The sequence below is a fragment of the Taeniopygia guttata genome, chromosome 19 (genome assembly GCF_048771995.1).
Source record: "Taeniopygia guttata chromosome 19, bTaeGut7.mat, whole genome shotgun sequence".
NCBI lineage: Eukaryota > Metazoa > Chordata > Aves > Passeriformes > Estrildidae > Taeniopygia > Taeniopygia guttata.
The window spans coordinates 718,943-736,172 of NC_133044.1; the positions used below are offsets into that span (position 1 = coordinate 718,943).

Consider the following 17,230-nt stretch of genomic DNA (forward strand, 5'->3'; position numbering starts at 1 on the left):
CACAAATGAAGATAATTCAAACATTTCCAGGTTCCCATAAATATTCCAAATGTTATTATCTTTACATTTCTCCATAAAGGCTACTGAGTTATGTTTTGTTTAAAGTGTGATTTAAGATAATTGGTTAGTCAGAATACTGATTTGTTTCTGGATAATAAGTAGCTAATAATATCTGCTGCTGAAGCCAAGAACTATTATAGATTCAAGGAAAAAAATAAACTAGAAAAAAAACCCTCAACACCATATTTCTTATTAATTACTAGGCGGAAATTATACTAAAAAGAGGAAACCCTTCTCACTACACCACAGTGCGCAGAATGTCTTTCCAGACGATGTCTGAGGATCCCCATTTAGGGGAGTCTGGGGGCTGCTGCTGGCTTAGTTTCCTTGGGCAAAGAGCTCCATAGGAAAAGTGTTTCCTATTTCAGAAGTTCTCCATCCACACAGATGGACATCTTGAATTCATTTCTGTTGCAGTCTACTGCCAAAAAAGCTCATGATCTGGCCTGGGTACCATGCTGTGGACAGTAGCAGTTCTGTTTGAATCGAGCCCTCTTGTGTCTGATCGTGGAGCTGAGCTGCACAGAGCCCATTCCTCACATGGGTGAGGCTGGGCAGGGTCTGACCCTGCTCTGGGGCTGTGCTGGGCAGTGCCAGGGCTGTGCTGGGCAGGGTGTGACCCTGCTCTGGGGCTGTGCTGGGCAGGGTCTGACCCCGCTCTGGGGCTGTGCTGGGCAGTGCCAGGGCTGTGCTGGGCAGGGTCTGACCCTGCTCTGGGGCTGTGCTGGACAGGGTCTGACCCCGCTCTGGGGCTGTGCTGGGCAGGGTCTGACCCTGCTCTGGGGCTGTGCTGGACAGGGTCTGACCCTGCTCTGGAGCTGTGCTGGACAGGGTCTGACCCCGCTCTGGGGCTGTGCTGGGCAGGGTCTGACCCCGCTCTGGGGCTGTGCTGGGCAGTGCCAGGGCTGTGCTGGGCACGGTCTGGCCCTGCAGTGTGTGTGTGTAACTGGCCAGGCCTGGGGCTGTGCTGGTGTTCAGGGGTTCCAGCAGCAGCTGCAACACTTGTGTTGGCCAAATGCCATCCTGGCAGCTCTTCAACAAACACAAACCTGTGAGCAGGTCAGTCCACTTTCAGCTTCTCTAATGTCTCATGATCCAGTGGACACAGTCAATAATCCTGGGGATGCCAAAGGGTCTTTGCACCTTCCCCCAGGAGGTAAATGCCCTCCCAGTTGCTGCCTTCCTAGTGCAGTATTGTCACTGTGCAAGCACTGGGCTTTTCCCAGGCTCCAGAATAACCCCTGGCAGGGAGTTGGGCACCACTGCGTGTGAGTTACACACACACACACGGAGGGAGGCACTCACCCCTACATCAACCCACAGAGATATACATGTGTGGATCTCAAAGTTCCCTTGCTTTATTGCAAGCCTTTGCTATGAATATGCTTCATTAGAGCCTGGTCAGTTGTTGCTCAGATTATTGCCATGATGGACTCTGTTTAATTAGATTTTTATTTGTAATGTTGTGCTGGAGTAAAGTCAGGAGGGGATTCTCTAGGCAGCAGATCAAATTCATCTATGAGAGCACTGAGGTCAGAGAAATGGCAAACTCCAGCCAGATTTAGTGCTGATTTATACAATCACAGAAGCATGCCACCCCTAGTTCCTGTTTGCTCTGAGAGCATGCCAATTGTAGGTGCTTCACTTGAGTATCAGAACTACCTGAACTTTTAGAATCAGCATGAAGGAAACCACGTGGCAGGTTCAAACCTCCCTTAGAGGCCAGGTGGCCTTGGGGCAGTGTCACAGACCTGTTGGAAGGCAGGGAGGGGACTTTCTCAGCTGCTCCTTTTCCTTACGTGCCAGTGACCTCACACAAACCAGCACAGCTCTCTGGGCAGCAGCAAACACGTATCTCAGTCTTGTGACATGCCGCACTGGGACCAAAGTTCTGCCCAAACTCTTCTCACTGTTGTTATCTGCAGTGGACCTTGGATTTTTATTTTTTTTTTTTCTCTGATGCAATTAAGATGAAGCAATATTTTAAATCTTTCTTCTGGACTTGTTCCTTCTGCAGTGACCACAAGGAGCTGGTCATAATTAATACATATCATCAAAAACCCTAATGGCTCCTGGGCAGTTGTCCCAGAAGGTGTGAATTTACACTGTTAATAACATACACTGACAGATTTTTCCCCATCTAATTTGTTTAAGTTTTCCATCCTGGCATTTATTCTGGAACAAGTTTTATTACAATTGCTGTTATATCAGGAAGCAGATTGAGATAGTCTTCCCAAATTACGTGCTTGCCTTTTGAAGCAGGAGAGGAGAGGAGCATCAGTGAAACCTTAGTGGCTTGGTTAAATCTTCTCCATGAGCTGACCTGGGTTCAACAGGAGGGGCAGTGGTCCTTAGCTGCACAGCTGTAAGATGGAGCTGTGTGTCAGGCACCTGCAGAGGTGGGCAGAGCTCTCCAATTAAATGGGAGAAGTTCCTCCCCTAAGTGTGCAGGGGGAGTTTGTGTAGGCTGGGAAGTGAACTCAGAGAGGGAGAGGGGATTATGATTTCTGCCATGGAACCCCAGTTATTAGAGCCCGTAAATAAATGTTTTTCTCCTTGATGCAACAAAGCTCCCAGCCAGCTGTAATAAAAGTGAGCATTCATAAACTTCTAATCTCATGTTAGAAATAAATCATATCTGCCCCAGAACTTCTGTCTGGAATTAGCTTGTTACACAAAGTATAACCTTGCTGATAACTAACAGTGTTATCATGACTTATCTGAAGTTTACACTGGCTTTCTAGTACATCAATAATTAGGGCTGTTCTGATCCAACTCATTGCAGTGGGATTTGGGTGCAGAGCACTATTTATTATTTATAAAACAAGCTTGTCCTTGTGCAGAAGCCAGCATCCCACAGAAACCCTGCTTGCCTTACTCAGGTGGTTCTAATCTGAAATAATTACTTGATAAACAGTTTCTGCCTGACACCTCTACCAGATTTCCCATGGGATCTTACATAACCTCTGTCTTTTATGAGACTATTGTAATATAAAAGTTAAAGGTCATGGGATTCATCCGCCCTATTTCTAAAGTGCTCCAATGGAAGGCCTCATCTAGCACTGAAACAACGAACCCCACACAATACTTAGCAGTGTTACTCAGTCATGATTCAACTAAAATCCCATATATGAATGCAGAAAACGAACAGTTTTCAGAGCATCCCAGAGAAACGTCCTCATGGCTGAAGCTCCAGTTTTCTCTTGGACTTTGCTTCTCCCCATCACCGTTTCAGACAGCCACTGCAGGCAGTGCCTCAGGCACAGGCTACTCTGTCCCCTGTCCCTGCATCCTGAGCCCTCCTTTCCCCTGCCCCTCACCTGAGGACCAGCCTGGATGGCCTCGTTGGGATGCAGCCCTTTTGTAGCTCCTGGTGTTGTCCTTTGCTTGTTCCCTTCCCCCTGACAGCAGGTACTTAACACCGGCTGGGAGAAGCCCTGTGCCTCGCACTGCTGAAGGGCCCAGCTTTGTGCTGAGATCACAGCTGGGGATGTTGGGGAGCAGGCCTCACCTTGTGGTGTCCCACCATGGCAGGAAGAGGCTTGTAAACGTGGTACATTATTATAAATAGCCTCCCTAATGAGGAAAGCTTGTGTACTTGGTCTAACACTATCATTTGTGTCCTGGGAGAAAGGTTAGAGCAAACAGAGGAACTCCTGCAGGCAGAGCTGGGAGAAGCAGCTTTCAGAAGAGGTGGTGAAAGGGGAAGCTGGGATGTTGCTTTCTTCCTCCACTTCCATCAATCAGAGCTTCTGGTGAACATAACCTGAGGGAACCCTTTAGTAAGCCTCTCCTTAAGACCCCACACTGAAGTCCCACTTGCTGACCCAAGGCTGGAACTGTGATGTTGCACAAACAGGCTCATGGCAAGGCCAGCTTTTAGCTCAGCTCATGAAGGTGCTTAAATAAGCAGATTTGCAGCTCAACCATGCTTATAACACTGTCATGGCTTCAGAGAGCTCTGTATGCCTCTGTCTGGGAGCACAAACCAGGCCTCACCAGCTTAGCCTGAAATGCTGCAGCCAGTGTTGATAAATCAGTCATCAGATGAGATACCAGAAAACTTTTATACAAGTTTTTAATACAAAATTCAACAAAAATATATATAATCAGGCATTTTATGCAATGCATACATTCTTTATATCTGCAGGTACAGATAAATAACAGAAGGCAAAACCAAGTATTTTGCTTATCTTTGGCCATTAACCAATAATCACCCCCAAACAGATATTATAGGGTTAAAGGATAATAAACTGAGTCTGCAAATGTCTCTCATTACAGACACAGTATCAGGCAATAATACAGTAGTCAGATTTTCAGAAATGTAAGGAAATAGTTCTCTAACACTGCCCAATACTGAAATTTCACCTGGTTTGCTGCTATGGAGCATAAGGCCTTCAGCTGACTCAGGCATGGTCCTGGGTTACATTAGATACACTGCACCCCTTTTAACCTCCTGCCCTTCCCCACACACTGCCCTCTACAAAGCCACACTGTACCTCCTCACAAATAAACTAGCACAAAGTCTGACCTGGGGGAGCTTTCTGCACCCCAACCAATGGACAGAAGGAAGCTCAACTGCTCTGCAAGTCAATAGTTTTCCTACCTCAGTGTGCCAGAACAGCTGTCCTTCCACTTACAGCTCAGATGCATCATGGCTCTACCAAAGCAATATATACATGAGACACATGAAAAATCATACAAGCAATTTTAAAAGGTACACTGATAACATGTAGCAGCTTATGTCTATATATGTACATGTTTTCACAGTTACATTTTAGAAAATTGAGAACACCAGGAATACTTCTACTGTGTTTTCTATAAATAGTAAAAAAAAAATTACCTGTCAGGCATTTTGATAAAATAGTATTTAGGTTATCACTTTAAATAGCTCTTTAAAAACCTGCAGAGTTTGAAGCTTAAAGGCTGTACAGTTTGAGGATTCTGTAAAGTGTTTGTAGCCGGTTTCAGCAGCTGGGCCACCTCCCAGTTGTTGGTTTTGTTTTTCTTCTCAAATAACTCAGATCTGGTAACAAAGGAACTCCACCACTTTGCCCGGGATAGGCAAGTTCTTGACTTGGCTGGTGGGCATCACCCTGCGGATGGCCATGCGACACAGGTGCTGCAGGCTGGACACCTGGCTCGGGGTTGCCCAGAAGTACAGGCTGCCATCCTGGGTCCTGCACAAAACCACAAAACCCTGCAGGTTATTCCACGTGAACCAGCTCAGCCTGCTACCAACTCACACACACATGACTAGGTAGGGGACTTGCTGGTGCTCAGTTCCAGCTGCTCCCGACCCTGATTTACTCCAGCTCCTATTTTAAGCTATAGCAGCACAATAAGCAACTTGTCTGTGCAACAGGAGCAGATCTCCCAGCAGCTACCTGCTGTGCCACCTAACATACAACAACTGCCCTCGGCTATCTGATGGGCTTCTTTCAACCCTCATGTTTTGGGTCTCTCACATATTTATTTTTAAAGATAAGAAATGAGTTTATCAGCTGATTGATTTTACTGCTATTCCAGGCATGTTTAAACAAACAGTACCAGTCAGAAGCATCAGGCTGCAAGTCACAACTGAAGATTTTCAGAACCCTGAGCCACTGTTTTCAATCTCTTATGTTACCATCGTATTTTAGAAAGGAAAAGAAGTCTGTACTTGCCCTGCAGCCAGAACACCGCCATCAGTAGAGAAAGTACAGCAGAGTCCATTGTTCAGAGGTGCAACTTGTACAGGGTATTCTTCATCAATTCTCCAGAACCTCACCATTCTGAGGGGAAAACACAACATAGGAAGTTATCAGAGCAGGTTTTTATCTGTGCTTGGTGCTTTCTGTATGCTGCACAAGCAGCTAGTCTGGAGCATAGCTGCCAGCTGAGAGGTCCCTGGCAGGGCAGGAGGGCAGCAGCAGGAGGGGCAGCAGCCCAGCCCCACACTCACTTGTCGTCGGCCAGGCTGGCCACGTGCAGCCCGTCGTGGCTGAAGCACACGGAGCGCACCCAGCGGTCGTTGGCGCCGCCCGCGAAGATGGGCGTGGGCGGGGGGAACAGGTGCCTGCGGACAGAGACACAGCCTCAGCCAGGGCAGCAGCTCGGGCACTCACAAACAAACGGTGTCTGACAGTCCACCGTGCCTTCGGCAGTGGGGACTGAACCACCATCTGCTCCTCAGCGTGTTGAACAACTCAGTACACATTAAATACCAGTGCTGTAAATCCGCTCTCGGGCGGAAGAACAACCTCCAGCCTCTGCCACTTCAGGACTTCATCAGCCACTGCTCATTTCCAAGTCCACTCTGGGAGACAGTTGCCAGACTTGAGTGCTTTACTTACCCGAATTCCCTAAGAATCACTCCGATATGTGGATCCCAGACATAGACTCGAGTATCGTAAGATGCAGTAGCCAGTAACGCTCCATCAGGAGAGAACTCACAAGCTACAACATCATTGTGATGGCCTTCAAGTTTCCGTAACATGGAGTATTTATCCATATCCCAGAGGAAAACCTGGAATTAAATGAGCTGATGTTATAGCTCTGCTCAGAGAGGCAATGAAGCATTTAGTTTGTTTTTAAAGTATATCTAGTCTTATTTAGGATTATATTAAAATCAGGTATTATGAATTACTACAATTAAGAAATATGCTCAGTGTCATACTCAGATTAAAATCAAGGTTTTTTAAAAAAATAATTAAAGCAGACATGCAAGTTCTAACTCAAATTTGTTAAATGTTATTAACAAAATAAGCCAAAATATAAGATAAAGGCAACACAATTTAACCATGTAGGTTACTGAAATTCATGTATTACGAAACTATTTTATTAAAATATTCAGAAATAAATAGAGTTAAACTCTACAGTCCCCTCTTTTCAGTAACTACCAAAATTTTAAGAAATATACAGACAGAAAATGTAAGGTTAACATATTGTTACTCCAGTGGCATCCCTTTAAGATCACTTGTTTACAATTGCTTGGATCACCAACGTCAGCCTAGGAAGAGAAACAGATACTGCAAGCAAAAAGAATTTTCACAGCCAAAAGTTATGTCTTTGGCAAAACAACAGGGAAGTCTAACCACATTATTAGAAAGAATTTAGTCATTTAAAATCAAGTCAACAGTAACAAACAACATTAATATTACAATTTACCCGACTAACTGCACAGTGTATTGTAAGAATTCATGGAATATTACAGTATTTTACATGCACTTGTACATTATATATTATCAAATAAGGACTGTGCAGAATTACTTAATAGGATCTATCCATGTACTGCAGCATAGTTTTACAGGAATATAAGTCTTTAGCAAAAGCTGTTATGTCCCTCAAAGAGCTCACTAGTGACCTTGATTTTTCCCTTGACAGTTTTACTGCACAGGTTAAATTCTGACATCTTGGATAAATTTATGTTTGACCAAAACAAACTCAGCCTTAGTGCCTCCCATACCGCCTAACTCTGAACCATTTTACAATCAGTTATAAACACGTTCACTAATTTTTCCAAGGAAACCCCAACATTCTATAAAACTGGAAACTAAGTTTGAGGAGTCAGTGTGTTTCACTGCTGTGAAAATTATTGGAAAAAAAAAAACAACAACAAAAAAAAAGCAAGCAAGCAAGCAGACAGTGGACATGGAGCAGCACCTGCGTACGTACAGGACCCCTTGCAGCCGAGGGCAAGGTTACTTCGTCCTACGGTACAGACGGTACAGCTCGCTGGGCTGGCGGCCAGAGCTGCCACTCTCTGCCCGCCAACACCACTGTGCTCCTCAGAGTGGTGCCAGCTTAACTCAATCACACCAATATTGCTGCCACCACCTGTGACAGGGAAAGCAAGAAGCTTATGGAAAACACACAGCCTCCAGACAGCAATGTACACATCCCCCTCTGCTCCACTACAGAGCCAAACCCCAGAGCTCGGCCGTGCTCACCGTGCTGGACAATGCCTCTGAGCACTACCACAGGAGTGATGGACAGTGCCTGAACTGGGCTTTGGACTCCGTTACACTGCCTACAGAGCCCCTGGAACCAGACTGAACTCCCTTTCTGGTTTGCCCTAACTCTTCAGTGCCAGGAGTAGCTTATGGCATACATGCGTTACCTGCACTGCTTTCAGTTCTCTAGCAGGGCATGAGGATGGAAGCAAAACCAGTGTGCTCCTCTTCCCTCCTACTCTTAGGTACCACTGCCATTGGTAGGGGAAAACAGGGAGAATGTTTTTGTTCAGCAGGAAATGCCCTGACTGGCTGAGGCTCTGTGAAGTCTTTCTCATTGAGCATGAAATAGGAAGGACAAAAAACCAAAATAGTTTTATGCATTAATCTAAGTATCTTTTAACACTGGCAGCTTTAGTAATCTTTGTTTTATGCCATGACCCTGTGCAGACCTATTTCTCCACACCTACAGCCTCTTCAACTAAAAGCAGTGCAAGTTCCATTCACAAATCAGGGTCTCAATGCACCATTTGCCAGTTTAATTTCATGCACTTTCACATCATCATCAAACATTAGAAGTTCATGACACCGAGCACAAGCTTAATGTTACTTAGATTTAAAATGATTATGCACACAATTCAGGAGAATTAAGGAACAAGAAACTCTGACACATACTGCTTTACTAGCTCCAACAGAACAGAGGATGGAGGAGTCTGGAGAGAATGCACAGCCATACACCCAGTTCGGATGGCCTCTCAGCACCTTCATCATGTTTCCTAAACAGAAAGGCATTGCTGTTAGAATTGGCTAAATATTACAAAATTCAGATGGAAAAGCTTTTCCAAATTACTTATTCCTTTATGAAAATTTTTATTATAAACTTTTTATTTATAAACTTCTTGCAGAGTCACTCTACGCAGAAATAAAAGCCCTGAGATGCAGCCTCTACTTCCATGTCCCTATTCAGAAAGGTCACTTCATGCACTCTTAGCCCAATACCTGCTTCTGCCTCCAGGGCTCAGACAGATAAGGCATTCCAAGGGGCTGCAGAGTGAGTGACTAAAGAACTCCAAGTGCAGAGTGAGTGACTAACCGAACACTCAGTTTTTAAGCAATCCTGACCAAACTGAGTCTAGAGCAATAAAAGAGGTGAGTACATGGATGTGTCTCTCAGGTATTAGAGCAGATAAAGTCCAGACATTACCATCATCTTTCAGGTCCCACACTCGCAGGGTTTTGTCTCTGGATGCAGACACAAGAATCAGGCTGCCATCAGGGGCAAAGGTTAAATCTCTGACAACTTCTGTGTGGTCCATCAGGTTAAGGAGGAGCTTTCCTGTTACATGAGAACACCACAATTTAACATGAAGGACTACTGTACTCAGATCAAATGCTTTATGGATACAAATATTGAATATAAAATTACAGCATGTAAAGACAATTTTCTTTGTAGAAACACTCCCTAAAAGAAGAAGGACATAGATCCTTTCACTCTCCTGTATCAAGGGTAACTCCTGGAAAAGCTACATAATCTGTATAGTAGAACCTCAGAAATAAGGCGAGACTTGTCTTTTGATAGACATACCTGTTCTAAACTTCAATTTGCAAGGACAAATTACTCAACAGTCATTATTTTTCTTTACTGAGTTCTCTCCAACCAAACAGCTGTGCTTGCCAGCAAAACAACCAATGTATGTATGCACACATTTAATTATTTTGTGTCTTCCATCTCTTACATCTCAAAGCATGACGTGCCTCTCTTGTTCCTTTTGCAGTTTTTGGATACTTCTGGTTGCAGAAGCTCATGCTTTTTTAATATTTTTTAAATCTGTATTGAAGGTTCAGTTCCCAGTTACAATTCTAGAACCGATCCCTGGTGCATGCTACAATATTACTACTGCAGGAAGTGTGAGCTGGCACCTGAGTGTGACAAGGAACGTCTGGACAACGCTCCCAGGGACATGGTGGCAGTGCTGGGGCAGCCCAGGAGCTGGACTGGATGCTCCCCGTGTGTCCCTGCAGCTCAGGATGTCCCGCTGTGCCCTCAGCTCCTCTCACCTGTGTAGGCATCCCAGATCTTGATGCGGCCGTTGTTGAGGCCGGTGGCGAGGAGCAGCTGGTCCTGCCCGAACTTGAAGCGGTGCCACTCGATGTTGACGCAGCGGCTCTGCTTCTCGGGCACCGAGGAGCCGAAGGCCAGGCTCCACACGATGTCCCCGCAGTCGATGACGTGCTCGCAGGGCTTGTTCTTCTGGCCGCCCTCGCTGCTCTGCCGCGGCAGCCGCGTGCTGGCGGCGTTGGCGCCATTCTTTGTGCCGTGCAGCAGGCTGCCAAGACAACACAAAGGACAGTACAAACATTTCTTCAAGGTGTAACGAAATCTGGGACTCATCACCATGTCCATCTCTGAGGCACTAAACGGTGCGCTTTTACTTTCAAATTATAAAAGTGGCTTTTTCTTACAACTGAGAAAAATTACCAGCACCTGGAAACCTTCCAACACAAAATAATACTAATACTCTGTATACAGTTTTGTCTCTGTAGAGAGCAAGATACTAACTTAACCTACTGCAAATTCCAACAGTTTTGAAGCACTTACAGAAGAATGAGCCACAAAAATTTCTAGGATTTTCTGCGAAATTGAGTGAGAAGTTTCTTGCAATTAACACGTGTTAAACCTTGAAAAGAGATACGGAGTGTCCAGCACATGGAAAACAATTAACCACCCCCAAAAGGGGGAAAAAATCGGCAAGAGAAATGCAACCAGCTACAAAACTGCAGTGGCCACTACCAACTTCACTAACACACAACCTGCAAGTGCCAATAAAATGTGTGTTTTGGAACTCCACTTGCATTCAAACAAGGATGATAAGGAAAAAGGTCTGCCTTTAAGTAAATTCCTAAAAGGTAAAGCCAAACAGCGTTGAGATAGGAAGTGTAAAGGGCTAGATCTGCCCACGTCTCTAAATTGCCTTTTCATGCTAACTTCCTTTTATTTTAGAGTGCCTGAATTGATTAACAAGTCACTTCTCCATAGGCTTTGTGAGGTTGCAATAGCTGTTCCTCTTGCTGGCCACACAGGAAGAGACAGAACAGCTGTTATTTTAAGGAATTCATTTTTCCCCAAGGTGTCAAAGCTTAGGAGACCGATACACATGCGTTTTTATAGATTTGAAGCGATCTGTTTTTCAGGTGCACTGAAAGCCATAGCGGTTTGTCTTACAAGTTGTTGAGGCACTGTGCCCAGGGAACCAGCTTCACTATGCGATGACCCTGCGACCACGCCAGGTACGAGCCATCGGGAGCGAACGCGACCGTCCAGTTCTCCCGGCCGCACTTCTTGTCGAAGGGAGACGTGGGGGCCAGGAGCTCTCCTACCGTGCGCGACCGAGCTGGGGGGGACAGAGGAGATCCGTGAGAGGGAGATCCGTGCGAGGAGATCCGTGCAGCGCCTTACACCGGCTGCACGGGCACCGCGCGTCACCCCGCTTTGTTTCACGGCGATTAACGCGATCGGGAGGGGGCCCGATGTGACCGTATAACCCGGCAGGGATGAGCCCTGCAGGGCAACTCGCGGTGCTGAACGAACTGCTCGCACTGTGGGCGATGCCGCAGCCGGTACGGTACGGGCGATGCCGCCAGGCCTGCGGCTGCCCACGGCCGGGACCGGGTCCGTGCGCCGGGCCGGGCTCCGTGGGCCGGGATCCCGCCCGACACCCGCGGGCAGCCCCGAGCGCGCTCCGCTGCGGGATGGGCTGAGCGCCCGCCCGGGCCCGGCCGCGCTGCCCCCGCCGAGCCCACCCGTCCCCCCCGCTCGCTCACCGATGAGCTTCTCGTTGACACTCGAGGGAAAGCTGGCCATGGACGGGCGGCCTGAGGAGCGGCGGGGCTGCCACGGAGCGGGACGGGCGGCGCGGGCTGGGCAAGATGGCGGCGGCGGGCGGCGGGGCGGGGCGGGAGCGCTCGGCGGGGCCGGGCCGGGCTCGGGGGAGCGGCTGTGCCCTGCCCGCCCTGCCCCGCTCGGCTGCCGGAGCTGCTCGGCTTCCCGGCTCTGCCCGCCCTGCCCGCCCTGCCCCGCTCGGCCTCCCGGCTCTGCCCGGCCCTGCCCGCCCTGCCCGGCTCGCCGGGGCCCTGCCTTGCCCTGCCCGCCCGCCGCCGTTGGCGCTCCTGCCCTCGGGGCGCTGCCCGTGCCCGGCCGTGCTGCCCTCGCGGCCCGGCCCCGTCCTCCCGCCGCGCACCTCCCTGGTTCAGGGGCTGCAGGAGTCTCCTGCTCTGTAGTGTTACTTTCTATACGAGTGTAGTTCAGCATTCAAATCCAGCAGCAACTGGTTTATAATAAATTTTTGAAGTTTATGTCAATGAAGTTGTTTGCAAGGAACTTGGAGAAAGAGACTCTGACAGTCCCTCATTCTCTGTGATTTTGTATCAACATCTTTATACATCCCTCGCTCCTTCCATTACCACTTTTTTCCTTTTGCATATCTAAATTCTGCCCCTCTTCTAGTCGAATTGACTCTTTCTTGCTTTGTCCGTGGACTTCAGAGAAGCACCCAGCAGGATAATTAACTGCAGATAATAACTGTGATTTCAGTCCCAAGCAGTGGCCTCACTGGCAAGCACATTGCAATAGCCATGGGATCAGCCATTCAGCTGCAGCAAAAGCCAGGAATTACCCCAGTGTGAGCAAGGTCAGCAATGCATTTTTTAAATTATGCAGTGACAAAATGTCAAAGAAAGGAGCAGGGAGAAGTTCGGCATGTTCTTGGTGATGTGAACACTAGCATGGATTAGTGCTGGTTTGTTTAAATTCCCCTAGCACATCGTAGCACTTATTTGAAACAGCACCAGCTTGTTCCTGCTCTGTCCATCCCCCCTGCCAGCTGAGGGAAGAGCCCGGAGCAGCTCTCGCAGTTAATCCCTGGACAACTCCTTGGAACAAGGCAGATTTGTAGCCAGTGAATATTGTGAAATGCTGCTTGGAATTGCTCATGGGTTGTGAATGTTTGAGCCAGGCCAGCCCAGAGCTGAGCTGACTCATGTAAGGATTCTCTGGAGGGCCTGAGCTTCGCTCAGAGTCAGCACACACGGCTGACCCTGGGGGTTCTTACAGCCAGCAAACTGCAGCTTTGGCTCACTCAGCTTCGCGGGGTGTTACCACGCTGCTGCCTTTCTCACTTCTTTTTCTCCAGTCCACATTTTGTGAGTTACGGACACAAAGGCAGAAAAGGGATGAGTAAAACCCCAGGGGTCTGCAAGCTTGTTAGAATTTGTCTGGTGTCACAGGCTGTCCTGGGGACCTTGGCAGCACCTTCTCAGTTCGGGCGGGGCTGGAAGGGCTTGTCCTTGTGTCTGAAGCCAGAGAGGGAGGGGTGAGAAGCTGTGTTCTCTCTGCAAGCTGCCAACTCATCCCCTCTGCTCAGTAAAATGTATCTCTCAGAAGTTCCGTCTAAACTTGAGGAGATAGAGAAACTATACTTTACTTCCTGGGGACTCTTGCTGTGTTTATTTTCCTTGCACGTGGCGTATGCAGGGTGATTTTACAAATGATTTTTCAGTTCTTCCTGGGTGAGGCGTGGCTGTGGGATCCAGGGTGTCACGCTCCAGGCTGTCACATACTGCTAGGGCCTGCAGCGGGTGGCTCAGGCTGATTTATGGGTTTTCCATTCTCTTCCTTTAGGGATGCAGCTGCCGAGCCTGCACAGAGCTGCTCAGCTGGGAAGCTCACAAACTTGGTGCCATCTTTCTCCATCGAGTCTTTGCTCACTGCAATAAGCTTCCACAAGTGAAAGAGCTTTTGTTCTTTTTGCCTGTCCTGGAAACACCTTCAGGGTTCCAGGCTATGGAGCTTTTCCCCAGGCTGCTGGAGCACCAGGATCTGCTGATTTCACATTCCTGTATTCTGACATGGTGAATTCAGTTCTGCCAATTTGCTTTGCTTTGTCTTCTCTTCTTCAGGCCCGTAAGTGATGTTCCTCCTCCTCACAGCTGTCATTCTATAAAGCATTCCTGGCAAATTAGTAACAGTTAGGGCCAGTCACACTTAAATCCAAGGTAGCTCATCTGTGCAATAGTGCTTGCCATTAAAAATTATGCTATTTTTAGTCTGCACTGTTAATTATTCACAAGCTCCTGTTTGAGAACCTCTTGGGGATGGAGAAAGTTCAGCCTCAGGCCGTAGAGGCAGAAGAGAAGGTGAAAGGAAAACACAAAATGGAAGAAAGAAGGAGGTGGTAAAGAAGGTTGAGGAGGAAAAGGGCTTGCAATGAGGTGAATAGTGAAAGCAGAGGAATGAGACAGGAACGGGCTGCCAGGAGTTGGACTTCAATGATCTTTGTGGGTTCCTTCCAATTCAGGACATTCTGGGATTGTGTGATCGTAGAGAGGGCCAAGTGACAGCTTCCCCCAAGCTGAAGGGTTAAAAACTCAACATGCAGTAAAGCAACAGCCCAGCCCTGCAAGGAGCTGTTAGAGTGCGTGGGACCTGCACACGAGGCTTTGCCAGCTCTTGCTCTGTACACACAGACCAATATATTTTCAAAACTCTCAGCAGTCTTTGGCCGGCGTGTCTCCTGCCCCCCTTGCTGCAGGTGTGCCGTGAGGTGCTGCTGGGCCTGGCACCAAGCTGCTGCTTCATCTCCCATGCGTGTTGTCGTGTGCCTGGTGGCTGCGAGCAATATTGGCACCATTGTGGCCCTGGAGAGTTTGCAGTCCAAACAGACAAGGCAAACAGCAGCTGGGAGGAGGAACAGGGGGATGAGGCCGCTTTCTCAGGGTCATCATGGAGCAGTCAGGAGCATAACTGTGTGATTTTCCCACAGGCACCAGATAAGGCTGCCTCCCTTCCTGGAATTCTGGGCTGTCATTTCTCTCTCCCCTTCTGTCCATTGCTCTGTGACCTATTTATCATTGCTTCTTGTGAAGAATTTTAGGTGATTCTAAAGTGATGTACATATGGTACTTAAGGGGTTAATTTGTAAAGGTCTGCTAAAGGAGCGTGCAGTGGAAAAGTTGCACAGATGGAATATCAGACCATGGGAATTTTTTCTCTGTTTTTTTTGGTCTTGTTGGGATTTTATAATTTTTGGAGCATGTCTTTGGGTATAATAAATAGAGCAGATGGCTCAGTGTAAGTGGGGAATTTAGTGCTTCTGTGATGAGTAGCTGCACTGAAATAACAGAGACAGAAGTTTGGGGTTATTCCTTTTAGGTTCAGGCCATCCCTTCTGTGTAAGCCAGCCATGGCTGCCTTGTAAGGGAGCTGCTTGCAGAAATATCTGTGCTAAATTTACCCTCTGAGGGTACAAGAGGTCTTCTCCCAGATCGCTGAAGTGACACTGAGAGTTTTGAGCTGTCCTAAACAAGGGCAGGGGCAAAGGAAGCTCTGCAAGTGCTGAGGAGCCGGGTGCTCGATTCTCCTGGTCCCATCAGCAGTGGCCAGAGCAGGCAGGGGTTGGGAAGCTGCTGTAAGACCAGAGGAATTCAAAGCAGTCACATAACAAGTCAGAAAAAGGGCTGTGTCCTGGCCAGCTCTGAGTGTACAGATCACAAGGCAGCAGAGAATGTTCTGAATTGTTCCAAACCTGAATGTTTTTGTGTTAATATGAAATATTTACCTATTTTTTAAAATATCTGACCCAAGGCAGAACTTTACAGTGGTTGCTGCTAACCTGGGGTGCAAGCAGTAATAAACTGCTGAACAATGGAATGGAAAGAATATTTTTGGCCGTGGGTTTGTTTTGTTTTGTTTGGTTTCGGTTTTTTTTAATGTTTTGGCATTGGACTATCAGGATTGTGCAAACAGAGGGAAAATCAATGGCATGGAGGGTGTAAATAAATCATCTATAAATTCAGTTTATAGAAAAACAAGTTGTGTTTAATAGGAAAAACAAATGGGATAGACTCCCTACATTCTGTAGAGTAGCTCAATAAGATAATCAGGACAGAAGAAGTCAGCTTGTTGGGAATTGCAGGGCTGTGTGTGATAGCTTCTGCCTGGAAACAGCCAAGGCTGCATTCCTGCTGCGGGGAGTTGGGAAAGAGCAGGTTGCTTATAGATAAAGAGTGTTTGCTCACCGATCAAACAGCTCGAGGTGGGCCTGAGCTGGTGTTGAATTGAGCTTGAAAATATTTGGGTGGCTTATGTCCAGCCCTGTTGCTGCAGGGAACACATGCAGAGGACTAGGGAGGAGGTGCAGAATCTGAGAGAAATGGACATTCTTTGAAAGTGGAGGCTGGGCAAGCAAATTTTTCCTAGTCCCCATTTGAGAGTTGTAAAAATGCTGTAAATAGGAGTAAGGGGGGAGAACACAGACCCTTCCCTTCTGTGGTACCCTGAGGAAGTTTCTTTGCTTGCACAGCGTGTGCAGGGTAAGGCTGGTGTCACCCTTGTGGTGACACCCTGTGCACAGACACACAAGGGAGCTTTCAGCAGAGCTGGCCATGCTGTACCTCTCAGGATGGCCTCTCCAGGTGTGGCTGACCCAGCTCTCTGTACCTCACACTCCTGTGCAGGTGTGAGTGTTGGCCTGTTCACGCTCCGGGAACAGACACAGTTAAACTCTTGCTGCAAATGGGGCTGTGACTGTGTGCATGTGCCTTGTGAGAGCACAGCCCACTCCACAGGGTAAAGGAATAAGCCACAGCACCACAGACCCTCTGTCTGGCAGCCCCACACCACAGCACAGGCTTTGTTTCTTTATGGCTGTTCCTAAACTGCCCTGGCTACAGAGGCACCAGGGCTGTGCCTGTGTCATTCACCTCCTCCGTCACCTTTCTCTCCACTGCACGTCTGGCTCTGAGCAGCCAGCCAGGGTCACTCCAGTGAGTCTGAGAGCTCTTCAGGGAAGGCCCTGCCCTCTGCATTAACGTAATTGCAGGTTATTTGTGAGATTCCTTCCATGGCTTACTTCCTGAAGGTCTGGCACAGAAATCCGGTTTTGTAATTTGAGCTCTAACGAGTGGCTGGATGTAATTATGGGCTCCATTATCCCAGCAGCCTCTGTAGCATGGAAAGTAAAAGCTCAGTGTTGCCACTATCACTGAGAATACAGCAGTTGGCAGCTAGTAATTCCCTTGTGCAAGCAGTGTGCAAGCAGTGTCTACACAGGTAGGACCCAGGTTCACTGGGTCCTGCTCTGGTCTGTTTGTAAATGTTTCCCAAAAAAGGCCGACGAGATTTCTGGTTATACTCTCCTTGTAGCTCTCCTGAAGGCACAGATTGCACACAAAATGTGTAA

The 17,230-nt window shown here is 47.7% G+C and overlaps 1 protein-coding gene across 1 annotated transcript; it reads right to left on the reverse strand.

Annotated features, from left to right (window-relative positions):
* Positions 1-4,121: 4,121 nt before the first annotated feature.
* WSB1 (WD repeat and SOCS box containing 1) lies at positions 4,122-11,976 on the reverse strand. Its single transcript, XM_041720016.2, has 9 exons — positions 11,817-11,976; positions 11,218-11,386; positions 10,053-10,321; positions 9,199-9,330; positions 8,670-8,770; positions 6,396-6,568; positions 6,005-6,118; positions 5,727-5,834; positions 4,122-5,240 (listed from the first exon to the last, which is right to left on the reverse strand). Exons 1-9 carry the CDS (start codon positions 11,854-11,856, stop codon positions 5,081-5,083), a joined length of 1,266 nt encoding a protein of 421 aa, XP_041575950.2. The 5' UTR covers positions 11,857-11,976; the 3' UTR covers positions 4,122-5,080.
* Positions 11,977-17,230: the final 5,254 nt, after the last annotated feature.

Excerpts from the sequence above, each read along its gene's own strand:
- WSB1 (XM_041720016.2), bottom strand. The coding sequence starts at position 11,856 with ATGGCCAGCTTTCCCTCGAGTGTCAACGAGAAGCTCATCG. Across the intron at positions 10,322-11,217 it reads GCACAGTGCCTCAACAACTT|CCTGCTGCACGGCACAAAGA; the intron begins GTAAGACAAACC and ends TTGTCTTGGCAG. Across the intron at positions 6,119-6,395 it reads GTGATTCTTAGGGAATTCGG|GCACCTGTTCCCCCCGCCCA; the intron begins GTAAGTAAAGCA and ends CTCTGTCCGCAG.